Source organism: Pieris rapae, chromosome 11 (genome assembly GCF_905147795.1).
Source record: "Pieris rapae chromosome 11, ilPieRapa1.1, whole genome shotgun sequence".
Taxonomy (NCBI): Eukaryota; Metazoa; Arthropoda; class Insecta; order Lepidoptera; family Pieridae; genus Pieris; species Pieris rapae.
The window spans coordinates 8,343,870-8,359,579 of record NC_059519.1 but is presented as its reverse complement, the minus strand read 5'-3'; the positions used below and the strand labels follow the sequence as shown (position 1 = coordinate 8,359,579).

The window sequence follows — 15,710 nt, the reverse complement described above, 5'->3', positions numbered from 1 at the left end:
CCTCCTTGTTCTCCAAAATAATGGAATCCATTATTAATTGCCAGCTCCTCGAGTATCTGGAGGGCCACCAGCTGATAAGTGACTCTCAGTACGGCTTTCGTCGTGGTCGTTCGGCTGGTGACCTTCTTGTATACCTTACGCATAGATGGGCGGAGGCAATTGAGTCCAAGGGGGAGGCTCTAGCGGTTAGTTTGGACATAGCGAAAGCCTTCGATCGGGTGTGGCACAGAGCACTGCTCTCGAAGCTTCCAGCCTATGGGCTTCCCGAGAAATTATGCGATTGGATCTCCAGCTTTCTGGCCGATCGGAGCATCAAGGTCGTCATCGACGGAGCATGTTCCGACCTTAAACCCGTGAACGCTGGGGTCCCACAAGGCTGTGTTTTATCCCCGACCCTGTTTCTTCTGCATATCAATGATATGTTGCAACTTAGCAACATTCACTGCTATGCGGATGACAGCACTGGGGACACTCTTTACACTGGCCGGGCAAGTATTTCTCGGGCAGATGTCGATGAGTACCGGAACAAACTTGTGTCTGAAGTAGAAACCCTACTACGTGGAGTCTCTGACTGGGGCAGACTAAACCTAGTCCAATTTAACCCCAAAAAGACACAAGTTTGCGCGTTTTCCGCTAAAAAAACACCCTTTGTCGCTACTCCTCTTTTCGAAAACACTCTCCTTAAAGCCACAGCTAGCATTGGAATACTTGGCGTTGACATATCAAACGACGTTCAGTTTCGCGGTCACTTGGAGGGAAAGGCAAAATTAGCCTCTAAAAAGCTCGGTGTGCTCAGCAGGGCGAGACGGTACTTCACTCCGGGCCACCGCTTGCAACTATATAAAGCGCAAATTCGGCCCCACATGGAGTACTGTTCCCACCTTTGGGCGGGTGCTCCCCAGTACCAGCTTCTTCCACTTGACCGTATTCAACGAAGAGCGGTTCGAATCGTTGACGACCAAAATCTCTCCAAGCGGCTTGATCCTTTGGCGTTGCGTAGAGATGTGGGGTCTCTCTGCATCTTCTACCGCATTTACCATGGAGAGTGTTCAGAGGAGTTGTTCGGATTAATACCTGCAGCTGAGTTTCATCATCGGACGTCGAGGCAGAATACAAAATTCCACCCGTATCACCTCGACGTCCGCCGTTCCACAACTGCGCGTTTTTCCAGGCAGTTTTTGCCGCGCACCACCACTCTGTGGAACCAGCTGCCAACTGAAGTATTTCCGAACCAATTCGACTTAGGGTCCTTCAAGAAAAGAGCGTACCAATTCTTAAAAGGCCGGCAACGCACTCGCGAGCCCTCTGGCATTGAGGGTGTCCATGGGCGGCGGTATCACTTAACATCAGGTGAGCCTCCTGCCCGTTTGCCCCTGTTCTATAAAAAAAAAAAATTAAAAACAACTAATATTAATAATCGTTAAATTGATAAAAAGGTGGTACATTCAGATTAATTAGTTATAAAACCTCGCACAATCAGCCATGTAAAAAAGGACATGCAAATGTCAAAACATATGGTCTAAATACTCTCCAGCGCAGTAAGTAAGGCTTGTTTTTTAAATTCAATCACGTTCCCCTTGAAAGTATTACCGTTATCTATATCATCTAGGAAAATGATTTAATAGATATAAATTATATACTAATTCATTTTTAAGGCTGTGATTTTACAGTGAAAGGGTACACAAAGTCTAAAGCAAGGTGGTTTAGACAAAATTTCTTTTTGACAATCTAGACGCACTAACGATTTCGTTTGGGGATGACATTTTCATCATCGTCGACATCGACAACCAACGCTTTGTCACGTGACCATTTTCATGCAAATTCGTATGACGTCAGTGGGTCATGTCTGTCGAAAATAGATTTTGTATAAAGCCTAAGAACGTTTTCGTCGAGTTTTTGTACAAAATACCTTAGTTATTTATAGATTAGGGAAGATTTAAGATATTTCATAGTAATGGCACGGGCCATATCTTACTGACTAATACATTACTAATCTCATGTTCCCTGCAAGCAACGTATTGTATACGTATTATATATGTATCTGGATGAAGGATATATTATATCTAAGTTTTGGTTTGACGTAACTAAATGATAAAACATTCCTAAATTTTAAAGTTTTTTTTTGGAAATAAAGGCTATTATTATTATTATTATTATATACGTACGTATATAGCAACTCACTATTTCCCCAAGAATATGAATTCCGTATTCCGTAAATACCTAATAAAATATTTCTATATTTATTAAAAGAAATTCTTCAATACCTACTACAATTATGTAAATTCACGCATTTATTAAATTAAATTCAAAACCACAATAATATTTGTTAATGATAACCTTAGTTAAAAAGATTCGTTTCTCTATTCTGTTGCTAATTTATTTAGTAATATAATAAATACTCTTTATATTTGTCATATCCCCGTAGACGGCTTAGAAGAAACAACAAAATGCGTCTCATTTCCTCTCACCAAAGATAGAATAAAAGGATTATTTTCTTTATCACAATCATCCATTGAACAATTAATTTGGTATTTTTTTTTATTATAGATGAATTGCTGATATCGCTTATCCGCATCAGTAAATATTTGTTATCAGATTATTGTTATTTGTGTAATATTATTGATCGTTCGATTACTTACTTACTTACACTTACATTATTTATGTTATTATATCTGGCAAAATACTTCCAAAAAGCTGTAAGCCTTATTAGTTTTTTTAAATGGTAAGTATAGTTGTATGTACGTCAAGATTGATTATCTATATTCTGGCTTGTAGATGTAAATGTTTATTGTATAGGTCATTAAACAAACAAGATGAAGTCATAAGACAAAAACCCACAACGATTTCTGCCATTTAATGCGAAATTCATCATATGCGAGCTATGATTATAAAATTAAGTAGTTCTTAAATATGTTGTAGTCTATAATACTGTATTTATAAGTAGGTATTATTTACTAAGATATATTGTATTGTATCATATAAGTAACAAATTATACATAATTTATTTTAATTTAGAGAGATGTCGTTTTAATTCATCTAGTCCAATACGGATTAACATTTTCCCTTAAAATGCCTACTAATATATCTTTTCCAACATGTCTGTACATATCTCTGGAATCCTTTATGCCACCAAACGTAAATAAGTGGATTAAATATACTATTCATAAATGCTAGAGCTGCCAATGGTCCCGCGAGCAGTAATCTAATGTTAAGACATTTTGGGTTGAATTCTTTTTCATCGCATAGAACATAAAATATGACAGCTATAAAGAACGGCATCCAGGTGAATATAAAACTTCCTGTTGTTAGCATCACTATCGTTAACGCTCTCCATTTATTAGCTTCTTTTATTTTACCCCTTCTGATATCTTTTGTTCTTTGACCTGCGTTACTATCAGAGTCTCCGCCGATTGTATTTCGACTTTCTGCTATGTTTGTCGAACATAAGCTACCCGATACATTATTAAAAGATGTCTTGTTTTTATTAGGTAATGCTTGAAACGTTTCGTTTGTTATATCGGTATTGCTTTTCGAAACAAAATCTTTCCTATCGAGTTTTCCACTCTCAATTTCGTAACAGGAATTAAAGGATAAGCTTCGTTTTATATTTTGATTGTTTTGTTTAGAAGTTTTCACTGATTGTGTATTGTTTCCGTTTCCCCTGTAGATTCGGAGCACGGACTTTGTGTTTGTCTTTGCTTGGGCGACGGACGCATTGATTTTCCTAACATTTTTCAAGGCGCTAACTAAAATTATAGAATAAAGAACGGCTACTACTATGATAGGTACGATGCTTAATATTGAGTTCAGAAGGATTAAAGGTCCAGGGAAGACAGCAACGTAAAAGCAATTTGAGTTAGGGTCGTTGTTGGTCCATCCAGTTGCGGGGAGGAATCCCAGGGTGAGTCCTAAAAAAGAGAGACATGATTATGATTTTTGGAGGGTATTTATAAATTCACCAAGAATTTATCATACCTATTAGCCAGATGAACATTATGCTGACTCGTACTTTGGTCGTATTGACCCATCGCTGGTAGTAGAGGCCGTGCAAAATGTAAATGTAGCGGTCGACGGCAATTAGACCGACGGTGAATATCGAAACCATAGCAGGACACACAAGCATACCTGTTGAAATTTCACTAATGCTAGTTCAAGGATAAATCAGTCTGGGTCTAAGCTTCTTATAAACCATCAATGATAAAATGGTTCGAAAAGACGTTTAAGTTTATTTGGATAACAGTTGGCCGCAGTGCTTGCCTAACTCAGTGAGTGATTCTCAACCCAAAGGTCGTAGTTTCGATCCTGACTGTGCGAATCTAACACTCGTGCGAGAAAACCGGCATATCTCGAATCCAAAAACTTATGTCAGACGGAAGGCTAGAAATATCAAAGAAACGGATGCAATCCAATAGACCAGGGTTGTATAGGATTGTAGCGACACTGAATTATAATTATTGCATATTAAGTGATGCAGAATATTTCCGCTTGTTAAAATAAATAAATAATGTTTGGCTTTAACGATATATTAAATAAAATATCTACCTATATGAATGTGATTCCAGTGAATATTCTTACCTAATTCAAAGATGCATAGGGGGTTTGAGCTGTCTGGGATTTCGAAGCTGAAACCAATGAGCATGGACATCCCGATTATAGTATCAGCTAGAGATACATTGCCTAGCAATATATATGTACTTTTCGGTTGTTGACCTGAAAAACAAACGAAGGTATAGCCAGTGGTGTAGCAAAGGGAAGCGGGGGCGGGCCGCATCGGGCGTCACCTTTTTTTGGGTGACATCGACCCGGTATCTCAATTTTAAGAACAATGTACAAACAAAAAAAAATCGCTAGATAAAGCTTGTTGAATTCGGGGATTTCCGCAAAAGAGCCTGACGCTGTCGTGGGGATTCCCCGTCCCATACTCGCGATCTTTTAATAAATGATCCATGTCTTTTATCATATAATTTTTTTGCTTTTTAGTTTCGATGGAGTACTTGTTAATGTGACATATAAGTCTTACGTGGCACAGTATAATTATATAATTAACAAAACGTTTCAACTGATTTATTATCAATATTTGCACGATATAAAGTTAATTTATATATTTTTCAGTATTATAGTTCACATATGAGTGCGACTCAAACATGAATTACAATCTAGCCTATACAATACATATGGCTAGTAAGTTGTATTATGTTGAGTTAATTTTCTACTTATTAGTTAATGGCTTAAACTAAGGTAACCTTCATTAACAGTCTTTGTGTTCTATAATGTTTTGACATTATATTCGTGAGTCAAAAAATTTGGCTTATAAGCAAATAAATATTAAGTATATTTACTTTTTTCATTGTGAAATGTACTTGTATGAAGCACTAAAGATTTATTATTGATCAATAAATATTATTGTGGTGCGTGTAACGATTTGATAGTTATTTTTTGTGGTATAAATCTTCGCATAAACATCGAACTTACAAACGAAAGTGTTTAACTCTTATCTCTCAAATATTATATGATGAAGAAGTTAAGGTAGCTATACCTTGGAACTAAAAACGTCGACGGTGTGTGTCAGGCACAGAAGCCGATTCCGATCACCGATTTGCCTAATAGAAAAAAATAAATGATCACGCCCAGACCTAGAACATTCCAGCGCTACTATACTTTGTAACGAGAATTAAAAAACTTATGAAGTAAACGATAAATAAGTACAACTTGCAAGTAAACAAGGAACTAATATTCTACAAGAGAGTGATATGACCTTCACACTTGTGTGATAATATAGAATATTTAGTGAACACTTGTAAAGTAAAAAGCAAAAAGCCTAATCCAGTATTTCGTGACGACGTCTTTACATCACATCCAACATTTTGTCTGATAGTGTACTTTGCCCAAAACAGTGCTATAAGGATGTACGTGCACTGAATTAGGGTTATCTTACATCATATTAAAGTAGCCATTTGTAACACATATCTGCGGCATATAGGAAATACAGACGCAAAACGAATATTGATATTATTGCTAGAACTACAAAGTATGTAGTGATGGTTTTTGATCTGATTGATCAAAAATTGCACTTAGTTCTGCCAGTTGGAGTCAGCTTGGTGAAATCGCACTTATGCAGGGTAATGCATAAATGAATTTTCAAGACGTATATAAGAAAATTGTTGTGAGTTCTGTTGTCATTCAATAAGAAACATACCCTTTTTAAGTATTAGTCCGCTGGACACTACAACAGTTAAATTACTTAACATAATAATAAGTCCAAATGTAAACGCTACTGGCCTGTAAGCCGTGTATTGATCATGTTCCTTGAGTCTGTAATTTTCATTTAAAACTGTGGTATTAAACACTTCACTTGTATTATTTATTTCCATTTCGGTAACTCACATAAAAATCACAAATAAAAGCACGCCTTTAACCTGTCCAACCACTCTGCCTTTTTGTTAACAACTAGGTAAATAAGCAATCCGCGGCCGGAGACAAAAATATGCCCCTTAAGGAAAACTGGACATAATTGCTTTGTAATTTATATAGTGAGTGTATGTGATTTTTAGGGATCTATGAATTTTACCATACTATTTAGAAATAAACCCTATTTAGTAATAGTTTCTTGTATCGTAATAGCTTTAACAATTATCACTATTAATGTAAGTTTAATGACCTGAGGAATTCCTTTGTTTACTCACAACGGAATTTTAAAAGTATTCTAGTATAACGTGGTTCGAGAATTATTTAAACACTTATAAGTTCTTAATTAATAATAATTTATTAAAAATATATTTTGTAGAGAACCCAAGATATTAGATTGACAACGAATAATCTCTCATCTTTATGATATTGTTATGTTAAATGATGATAAAGTTCAAGTTATTAAGTTGAATACAAAGTACCGACATTGTTAACCTTTACATTAGAAGGTAATTGGCATAAATATACATAGTATATTTATCTACTTACTAATATAAACCCTAGTAAACACATCTTACTTGGTCGAATATATAATAATAATTCGCTTCGATAAAAACCGAATCGATCTAAAATTATATGATTTGGAGGAAAAATAAGTTTGTTTAACGATTATGTATTGACTATGAATATAAAAGATAATATATTTTTATTTTAAATAATTATGCATCAAATAATTATTTTACTTAATTTATTTTTGGTTTGAGGTTAAACGGAAGTCATATTAAGTACGCCAAACATCGGCAGCAGCTTTGTAATTTTAAATCAAATGAATAATTGTTAATACTAAACATAATATATCCGAATTTAGTGTTTTTCTTTAAAACAGAAAATGTCGCACAAATAAAATAAATAGGACATCTACTTTTAAAAATAAAAGCCTTATATACTAATAAATAATTATACAATAAGATGTTGAATATTAATATATTATTATACCTTTCCAATGTATAATAAATCCTTAATATTTAGTTATTTAAACCCAAGAAGAGTTTTGTAGTGTCCCAAACCTCTTACAATGTATGTCAATTTGACGAATCAAGCAAGGTCGTTTTTGTGAGTCAATGTTTGAAGTCTAACTCGGTTTTACAGGAAGATTAGGTAGATACGTTAGTTGTTGGGGGGCCTTAATCCAGAAATGGACCTGAAATATGACAAATCTTGATAATTTTCTTCTTTAACGGCTATAATTAAAATTAATTAAGTATAAATTTTTTCAACTGTAAATTTGCAAAGTTACAAAAGGTGAATCACTTGAGCACAATGACTAAAGAAAATAGAGGACCGTAATTACTAACAAATAACGTATGATATGCCATGTTCATTTATAATTATATTCAATAATGGTAACCTTTATTGGTAAATGTCTTAATTGGTTTTCGTGTAGTTTAATACAGTACAATACGGTAAAGTATATAAATAAATTATGCCAAAGAAGTTTATATTGCTTTGAAATGGAATGCTCTAGGAGGAACTTCTTGTCTTCTTAATTTCAAGTCCTCTTTTATATTTTTCATAGGATGACAAAGTCTTCTGAGGCATGAATCAAAGAAATCTATAGAAGAGTTTACGTAGTTTTCGTAAAGTAAGTTGACACACCAGTAGAGTGTAGTGATCTAATAAAAATGTCTTAATAACACATATATAAAATATTTTACAAATAAATCACAGCCATGGTTCTTAAAATTAATTTCAAACGTTCATGTTACATTTTTTTATCTGGGCTTGGTTAATCTGTAACATCATCTATCACTTATCCTGTACATTGACAACTTAATTTTGACCTTTGAGGCTTTGAAGTTTGAGCTGTCAGCACTCAGCTGTGTACTGTGTAGACTGTAGAAATTAGAATGAAGATCTTGGATTCATCTTTCATGTCTTAAAACAATAACATTAGAATAAATAATATTAATGATAGTTTATTCTTAAACTGCTTCCGTTTTAATTAACAGTTAGCCATTTATAATAAAATGTTGCATTTATCGTTAGTGAAACAATTTACACGGTACTAATAATTTAGTTTTATATTTTTATAACCTCTTATGTGTTGTGTAAGTGTTTTAATTTGGTTTATATGATTATTATTTTTTGTCAAGATGCTTTGTTTATTTCTAGGCTAGCGATTGCTGCACCCAAAATACCAACTACTGCTAAAAACATTAGCACTGCATCAGCCTTACAATTTAAAATTTCTGATCAATTATGGTAAGTGTAAAGAATCAGTCGATTACTTTTATAATTTAGGTAGTAGGTAGAAACATAAATATATTTATGTCTCATCTCTACATATTCACTATATCTCTGCATGATTTAGATTGTACAATTTTGGATTATTATAGTACTAAGCAGTCAGGTCAGTTCTTGCTAATGATATTATTTATTTTTATAACATTAGTACTTACTAGATATGACACTTATAGTATACATGTTTATTATTACAGGGCTGAACCTATGAAGAAAAAGAAAAAAATGGATCCAGCTATAATAAAAGCTAGAGAAGAGAGGAGAAGGAAAAAATTAGAGAAACAAATTCGAAGATTGGAAAAAAATGCAAAACAACTGAAGCCAATTGATGAATGTGAACCACCTCTTCATGTTCTTGATAACATAGGGTAACAACAACTTACATTTCTGTCATATTTTGCATCAATTTACAATTGTTTTTACAATGTGAATCAAATCCTGGATCTTCCACATTACTCACAAGCTGCTATAGTAGTACCTACTAGTTTATAGAGTTCTGAACTTAAATTAACTGTTTGCAGAAAACGAAAACGCCCTGTAGTGACATTATCAATAGAACAAATTGAAGATCGGGCTTTGCTAAATAAAGACTGGTGCAGATATAAAAGACAGGAGTACATGGCTAATGTAGCACAAGTTGATAGAATAATGAGGGCCCAGCGAAGAGCACTAGATCAGCTTTATGAAGTTTCTGAGGACTTGTATAGCGAAGCAATAATGGTGAGATATAGAACCTTTTTTAATTGAATCTTCATGAATTTACAGTTTACGACGATACAGTATAGAACCACAAGTTATATTGATCAAAATCAAATGTCTATTGTATTAAGTGCCTAATAACAAATTTATTGGTTATTCCCTTCAATGTTATTGTAACAGATTTTCTGTATATACATATTTTCAATATCTATTTATTTTTTATATTTTTTTTAGTTCTGTTGATGGTTTGTAAGTGTTAAATTTTAAATATAGTGTAATGTATTTAAAAAAAAAAATTCTATATGTACCTGGTAAAATCCATAATATTATGCTCAATACTTAAATGCCCTGTAACACAACCTAAGAACTTTTTTATTAGTAGGTATATGAAACAACACATCTTTGCTCTGGGTTTTTTTGCATAATTGTTAAAAAGAAACTATCTAAATGATAGGTACCATTTAGAAATAAAGCTGTTATATAATTTTATTTGTTCATATGCACAATGCACTAGATAGGTTCAGATCATTAGAATTTATACTAGTCGGACAACATCTAAATAGTAATTTATGTATATATAGCCTAATTTATGTATCTAAATGTTACATGATTTAATTTTTCAGCCTGACCTGCAATTAATTCCATACACAATAGATGGAACATATGCCACACCACCTATTAAGAAGTATGATTCACCTGATGGAGAATATGTAGATGTTTCAAAGAAATGGGGCAATTAAAGTGTTTTTGATATAGAACTGTATTTTGTAGGTAATAAATTTTACTCAAAACTTTGTATTTATTATAATATAAAATTATTTCATATTCTCTGGTATACAGATCTTTTCTAAATTAAGATTTAAATGTTAAGAGTGCGAAAAAAGAACTTGCAGTTATAATAATAATAGCCACTTTATCTAAAATAAGAAGTTCAAATCAGATGGGTGTTGAGTTATTATATATATACACTTTGTCTACGTTAGTTGTGTTATTTCCATCGCTTTGTGTTTTGCAGTATGGACCACTATTGGGTAAAGCCTCCTGAGCTTTCCATTTGGATCTGTTCTTTGCTTCCTCCATCAATTTCTCCCCACAGTAACCTAAAGGTTTATGAGTCACACCTTTTTGTGGCTTTCATAGAGGGTGTTTTCGGCGGCTATCTTTAGTTTGTATACATAGCAATATGGCCATTAAATTTATTCAAAAAAATTATATGTTTCTTTTATTCTTATTAAGTATCAATACTATCGAACTGTAATGAGAGACAGATGGCAAAAAATCGGTGTACGGTCGATGGCTGGTTCTACTAGCCAGCTAGACAAGTCTGACTTAATTTTAGATCTGATAATAGAAATGTAGTTATTACTCATTGTCCTGCCATAGGGCTTGTAGAATTTTCTTAAATACTGAAACTACTAAAGCAGGTTCTATGATGGGCAATGTTTCGATGATTATACGTACGCTACGTCATTGTTATAGCCGTAAAGTTATTGAAGAGTAAAAACAATTTCATGCTTGAAAAACTTCCGTTGATTTGGGTAGGTTTGTTATAGTTTTTATATTGTTTAGGAATATAAAATGTAGAAATACATTTTGAGAATATCTGTATGTAAGAACTATGATTGCTTTTAAGGATGTAAAAGGTAAAAAGGATTCTACAGTAATTTTGAAAGTAAGTACATTTTACAAATGATCTATTAAACTGTTTTGTATATAATTTTTTTATTTAACTTATTTAATTTTAGTGTACGTTAGTCCGTTCGCAGTAATATCTATAATGGCATTACATTTTTCACATTCTTCAAAATGGCCAGACCCATTTAAAGACGAGGTTACGTACGTAGATAATCCGATTGAATCGGGGTTTCCAGGACACTGGTTGCCCCTAAGTATTATAAAGAAGATTATGGAAATGCGAGTCCTGACGCTGGCGTCTGAAGCTGTCACAAATACACAGAAAAACATTAAGCTTAAATTACATGCGACGACCAAAAGGGTAAAAGGTAGAATAATAAACAAAAATATCTCGACCAAAGCAACTCAGAATAAGCAAACTACATCTTTAATATTAAGTTCCCATGTAAAAAGTAAGGATACTGATGAGGCCTCGACTGCCGATAATAGTGCCTCCGAATCAGAGACGCCAGTAACTACACCACTCCTAACATCCCCTGAAGCTAAACAAGCAGTTTTGTCTTCGTCTATTCCAACAACTGTTACTGAAGATGTTCTAGCTGCCCTTACTACCCAACTTTCATCAATAGCTGAAGACACATTCTATACTACACAAATACCGACACCTGTGCCTACAGAGCCATTAACACCAACCGTAACAAAAACACTTTTATCGACAACTACAAAAACAACGACAAAACTATCGACCACTGAACCATTAACTAAGACCACAACTACTTCAACAACAACTACAAAACCACCAACAACTATGACAGCGTCAACAACAACGATATCTAAAACAGTAACCACCACGTCAACAACTACGACAATGCCTACAACGGTGACTACCATGTCAACAACAACTACAACGACAACTGAGACGGGAGATCCATTTTACTAGATAGTATTTATTTAAAATTTTCTTAATAAAATTCTTATAAATATTTGTTGCTTATATTGAAACTAAAGGGTTTCATAAAATAAAGAAAAGAGTTGCCCTTAGAGTTTTTTCCCGGTCAGAGCAAAATTTATAATATATATTTAATATAACATAAAATTAAACAACATATATATAAATTTATATACATGACGGGAACGGTGACGTTTTACTCATTAATGAAAGAAAATATAAGATTGTAAATTTGTTTCAGCAATAATTCCTATATCTGTCGTATGTTAAGGAGGCGAATGACCTCCAAGAAATTGTGAAAATAACTTTTATTACTTAACCTATTCGGCTTTAACATACATAGCTTTATTTCCATAAAAAAATTCACACAAAATACACATCGTAAATGTGTAGCGAGCATTTCCATACTATAGCAAAGGTCATTAGGTGCTGCCGAACAAAGTTACAGATTCCAGTTCATTAGCGATGCGTGGAACAAAGCAAAAGGCCTTAATGAGTTGACTAGTTCTATTGAGCTACCATAACCGCTTTTGTGATTAGATAAAATCCAACCGCGTGTGATGAATATTCCTATTTGCCGATAGAAAGCCTGTGGCTATGATTGAAAATGATTTTGTGCAATATTTCACTAGGGATTACTCACATTTGATGTTTGAATTTTGTTAATGAAAGATAAATTAGATCAAACATTTCCGGTTACGTCGGTAGGCACATTTCGATATTTGTTCTTTCCAAGACCATACAGTTGTTTTCCACAGATTCCACGGTTTTCAGCCTAAGCAGCAGTAGAATTGTAATTTGTAAGCTATACCTATGTGCGATTTATTTCACGAAGTTGATATTTCTTGGTAAATATTCTTTTATTATTAATTTATTTATTTCGTAATCTTTACAAAAATAACTTATTATAACAAACAATTACACTAAAAAACATTTTTAAAAGGAAAAAAAAACAAAGAAAATTATTCAATTTCATTACATTTGTATTGAATAATTTTGCGTAATAATACCTAATTTGGATGTGTTGTGTGATGGTGTAAAAGTGAGTGTGCTTATGATGCAGACTGATTATTTTGCGCTATGGATATTCCTAATATAATAATACTCCATTTAAACATATTCTGCGTTAGCTTAAACAAGTGAAAGCGTTATATTGGTCGTTGTATGTCCGCCCTGGCGATACGAAACTGAGCTTTTTGCATAGTGGGTGTTGATGTGAGGTATATGAAACAGCAAGTCTTGTAGTTAGGAACATTGTAGCGCAATTTTTCTAGAAGTGAGCTGCAGTAAATCGTATTGTTCTCGTCGAGAGTCTAAAGTTTTAATTTTTAAAATCACACGCGTCTTTATTGGTATACTTATTATAGGGTTAAATGGGATAAATTTTATAACATCGATTTGGATGTTTTAAATTTTTTCTTTGTGTACTGTATAACTAGGTGTCTCCAATAAAGATTGTTAATAAAACCTTTTTTACAACTCTATTAGAATATAATCATCAAATTTTGGTTAAATGAAGCGGTTTGATACAATGTTAAATTTTTATTTGGTAAAGAAAACCTGCCTACTAAATAAATAAATACTTAAATAGTACAAACTAGCTGCTATGGTCTCTCAATCAATCAATTAAAATATCTTTATTTGTATAGGTAAACAAGTACACTTCTGAACGTCAAAAAAATTAAATTAATTGTAAATTTACATTTACTAACAGTTCGCATGTCAAGGGCGTAGAGCGGGCAAGAACTGGCAAGAAACTTTTCCAACTCTTTTCAATCGCCTTGTTTTGAATACAATTTTTTTGAACTGGAGCAAATGAATCCCAAGGATTAGGATAATTTAAGTATTCGTCACATTTACAACCACAGCACACACGCATTACATACTTAAATCATACCTTGTTCTTTAAACAAAATTGTTATCTCTCATAATTTTTTTTCATTCATTATTGTTATTTTGTATGTTTTTGTGTGTGTGTTTTGTAAGTAATAAATGTTATATCTATGTCTATGTCTAATATATATGCCTCTTAATGATAATTATATCATTTGGTTCGATTTGCAAAGAGAGAACAATTGTTTATTCGTAGCAAGGAAATTAATACAGGCAAAATTGTGTCTAGTATGTACATACACCTTTTCATAAGAATGTTCATCAGTGCGACAACCTTATATAATATTAAAGGTTTACAACAAATAACAACAACAACAAACCTACGATACAATTTTTTCAATTCATCTAATCAAGATTTATTTATTCTCTCATTCAGCCTCTCCAACTGTCGATTACCGTATTGATATAAGTAGTATTTATTCCGAGTGCTTTCCTGTTTCCACCTTATTTGCAAGTCATAGGAGAATCATTATTTTCCTTTAGCACCTACTCAAATTAATTAAACCATTACCTTATAAACAGCAAATCATCTCCAAATTACAATATTAAGCGTACACGTGAAAATATGTATATTGTATATGTATATCTATAAGATAATAATTATAGAACACATACAACTGTGAACTCTTCGACGCCACTCTTCCTTAGTAAAGAATAATAAAAATAATCTTACCTATATCTTACGAGATTAATACGAGAAAAGATTTTTACACCGCTCTGTATTGCCTTAAATCAATCCTTCAATAATCTCAATTAATATCCGATTTAAAACATTACTCTTTATTGTTAGGTTCATAATTTAGATATATAAATATACTTGTCTACTCTATAATAACATTTAAGGCTCGCAACAGAAACCGCTCGTAATGCACAAATACAGTGTACTTATGTAAAGTGATCGTTGTTACTAATCTATTTATCAAAAGTTTAACGGGAGCCAGCCGAAAGTGATTGACATAAATTTTCCTAATTTGGTTGAGTTGACTATAAGTGCTTTTGAGATGAACGGTGAAAGCTGGGAGCAAATGAAAAGGGCAAACGATATATTTTATTCTGTTCTGCCCTTCCGAACTGAGCTTTGTGGAACTCAAAGTTCAGTTTGATCTTCACTCTTCAGTTTCTCGGCGGATGTTCGTGATAACGGACGTATTTAGTGCATGCGTGTGTTTTACGATGTTAAGTGAAAAAATGTTCAAGTGAATTGTGATTTCGTGTGCCGTTTATTGGAAAAATGTAAGTACAATAATAGATAGTTTCTAAGATCTCCCAGTTCGGTCACGAGATATATTTAAATTATTTAATATCACCCATATCTTAAATATTTTGAGATACATTATTATAAAATTAGTTTTATATCCATCTTAATAATATCCATATCATTTATTTAGTTTTTTATTTATTTTGGTGCATTTATATTTGTGTAATAATATTCAAACCGGAAGACGATAATTATAAAATTGCTTATAATTTAACTTAACTAAATGCTCTTCTAATCCACGACATTTATTATGGGTAATGCCATTCCAGTAGTAACATTACTTTACCTAGTATTTTAATCCAGGTTTCACATTTTTTGTATATTTAGTTTAGTTAGATTTAACAACAGCGTTAATGCATATTTTCTGAATTTTCTTTATCCAATTTTTCATGTACAAGTAGTTTCCATCTAAACTTAGAAATGTTATTCTATCAGTCCTTTAAATCACGGAGCCATTTCTACTTTTGTATTAATTATTATTTTTAAGATATACATGTGGTCTTCAAATCAGCCTTACCTGCTTGCTAACCCTAAGATGAAATTGGTAAAATCGTGTTTTGATAATTGCTA

The 15,710-nt window shown here is 32.9% G+C and overlaps 4 protein-coding genes across 4 annotated transcripts in view; 3 read left to right on the top strand and 1 right to left on the bottom strand.

Moving 5' to 3' along the window:
• Positions 1 to 2,816: 2,816 nt before the first annotated feature.
• Positions 2,817 to 6,562, bottom strand: LOC110997525 (5-hydroxytryptamine receptor 1A-alpha). The gene is made up of 4 exons (XM_022265723.2): positions 6,197 to 6,562; positions 4,576 to 4,710; positions 3,976 to 4,125; positions 2,817 to 3,908 (listed from the first exon to the last, which is right to left on the bottom strand). Exons 1-4 carry the CDS (start codon positions 6,369 to 6,371, stop codon positions 3,052 to 3,054), a joined length of 1,317 nt encoding a protein of 438 aa, XP_022121415.1. The 5' UTR covers positions 6,372 to 6,562; the 3' UTR covers positions 2,817 to 3,051.
• Positions 6,563 to 8,276: 1,714 nt separating this feature from the next.
• Positions 8,277 to 10,578, top strand: LOC110997514 (39S ribosomal protein L40, mitochondrial). The gene is made up of 6 exons (XM_022265703.2): positions 8,277 to 8,467; positions 8,578 to 8,667; positions 8,904 to 9,074; positions 9,228 to 9,426; positions 10,029 to 10,176; positions 10,421 to 10,578. Exons 1-5 carry the CDS (start codon positions 8,433 to 8,435, stop codon positions 10,143 to 10,145), a joined length of 612 nt encoding a protein of 203 aa, XP_022121395.2. The 5' UTR covers positions 8,277 to 8,432; the 3' UTR covers positions 10,146 to 10,176; positions 10,421 to 10,578.
• A 445-nt stretch (positions 10,579 to 11,023) lies between these two features.
• Positions 11,024 to 11,980, top strand: LOC110997532 (integumentary mucin C.1-like). The gene is made up of 3 exons (XM_045629976.1): positions 11,024 to 11,048; positions 11,151 to 11,408; positions 11,718 to 11,980. Exons 1-3 carry the CDS (start codon positions 11,024 to 11,026, stop codon positions 11,978 to 11,980), a joined length of 546 nt encoding a protein of 181 aa, XP_045485932.1.
• Positions 11,981 to 15,018: 3,038 nt separating this feature from the next.
• The window catches only part of LOC110997533, a 67,789-nt gene continuing 67,097 nt past the window's right edge, over positions 15,019 to 15,710 (top strand). Inside the window, exon 1 of the mRNA XM_045630125.1 lies at positions 15,019 to 15,115. Within this exon, the coding sequence (XP_045486081.1) occupies positions 15,114 to 15,115 (2 nt within the window). The 5' untranslated portion in view covers positions 15,019 to 15,113. The remainder of the gene's footprint in view (positions 15,116 to 15,710) is intronic.

Bases quoted from the DNA above. Each gene is read 5' to 3' on its own strand.
- LOC110997514 (XM_022265703.2), top strand. From the start codon at position 8,433: ATGTTGCATTTATCGTTAGTGAAACAATTTACACG. The intron at 8,468-8,577 runs GTACTAATAATT...GTTTATTTCTAG, and splicing joins TTAGTGAAACAATTTACACG to GCTAGCGATTGCTGCACCCA. The intron at 9,075-9,227 runs GTAACAACAACT...AACTGTTTGCAG, and splicing joins CATGTTCTTGATAACATAGG to AAAACGAAAACGCCCTGTAG.
- LOC110997532 (XM_045629976.1), top strand. From the start codon at position 11,024: ATGATTGCTTTTAAGGATGTAAAAG. The intron at 11,049-11,150 runs GTAAAAAGGATT...ATTTAATTTTAG, and splicing joins TGCTTTTAAGGATGTAAAAG to TGTACGTTAGTCCGTTCGCA. The intron at 11,409-11,717 runs GTAGAATAATAA...CTGTGCCTACAG, and splicing joins GACGACCAAAAGGGTAAAAG to AGCCATTAACACCAACCGTA.
- LOC110997525 (XM_022265723.2), bottom strand. From the start codon at position 6,371: ATGGAAATAAATAATACAAGTGAAGTGTTTAATACCACAGTTTTAAAT. The intron at 4,711-6,196 runs GTATGTTTCTTA...TTTGTTTTTCAG, and splicing joins CGGACTAATACTTAAAAAGG to GTCAACAACCGAAAAGTACA. The intron at 4,126-4,575 runs GTAAGAATATTC...AAATTTCAACAG, and splicing joins CCTATGCATCTTTGAATTAG to GTATGCTTGTGTGTCCTGCT.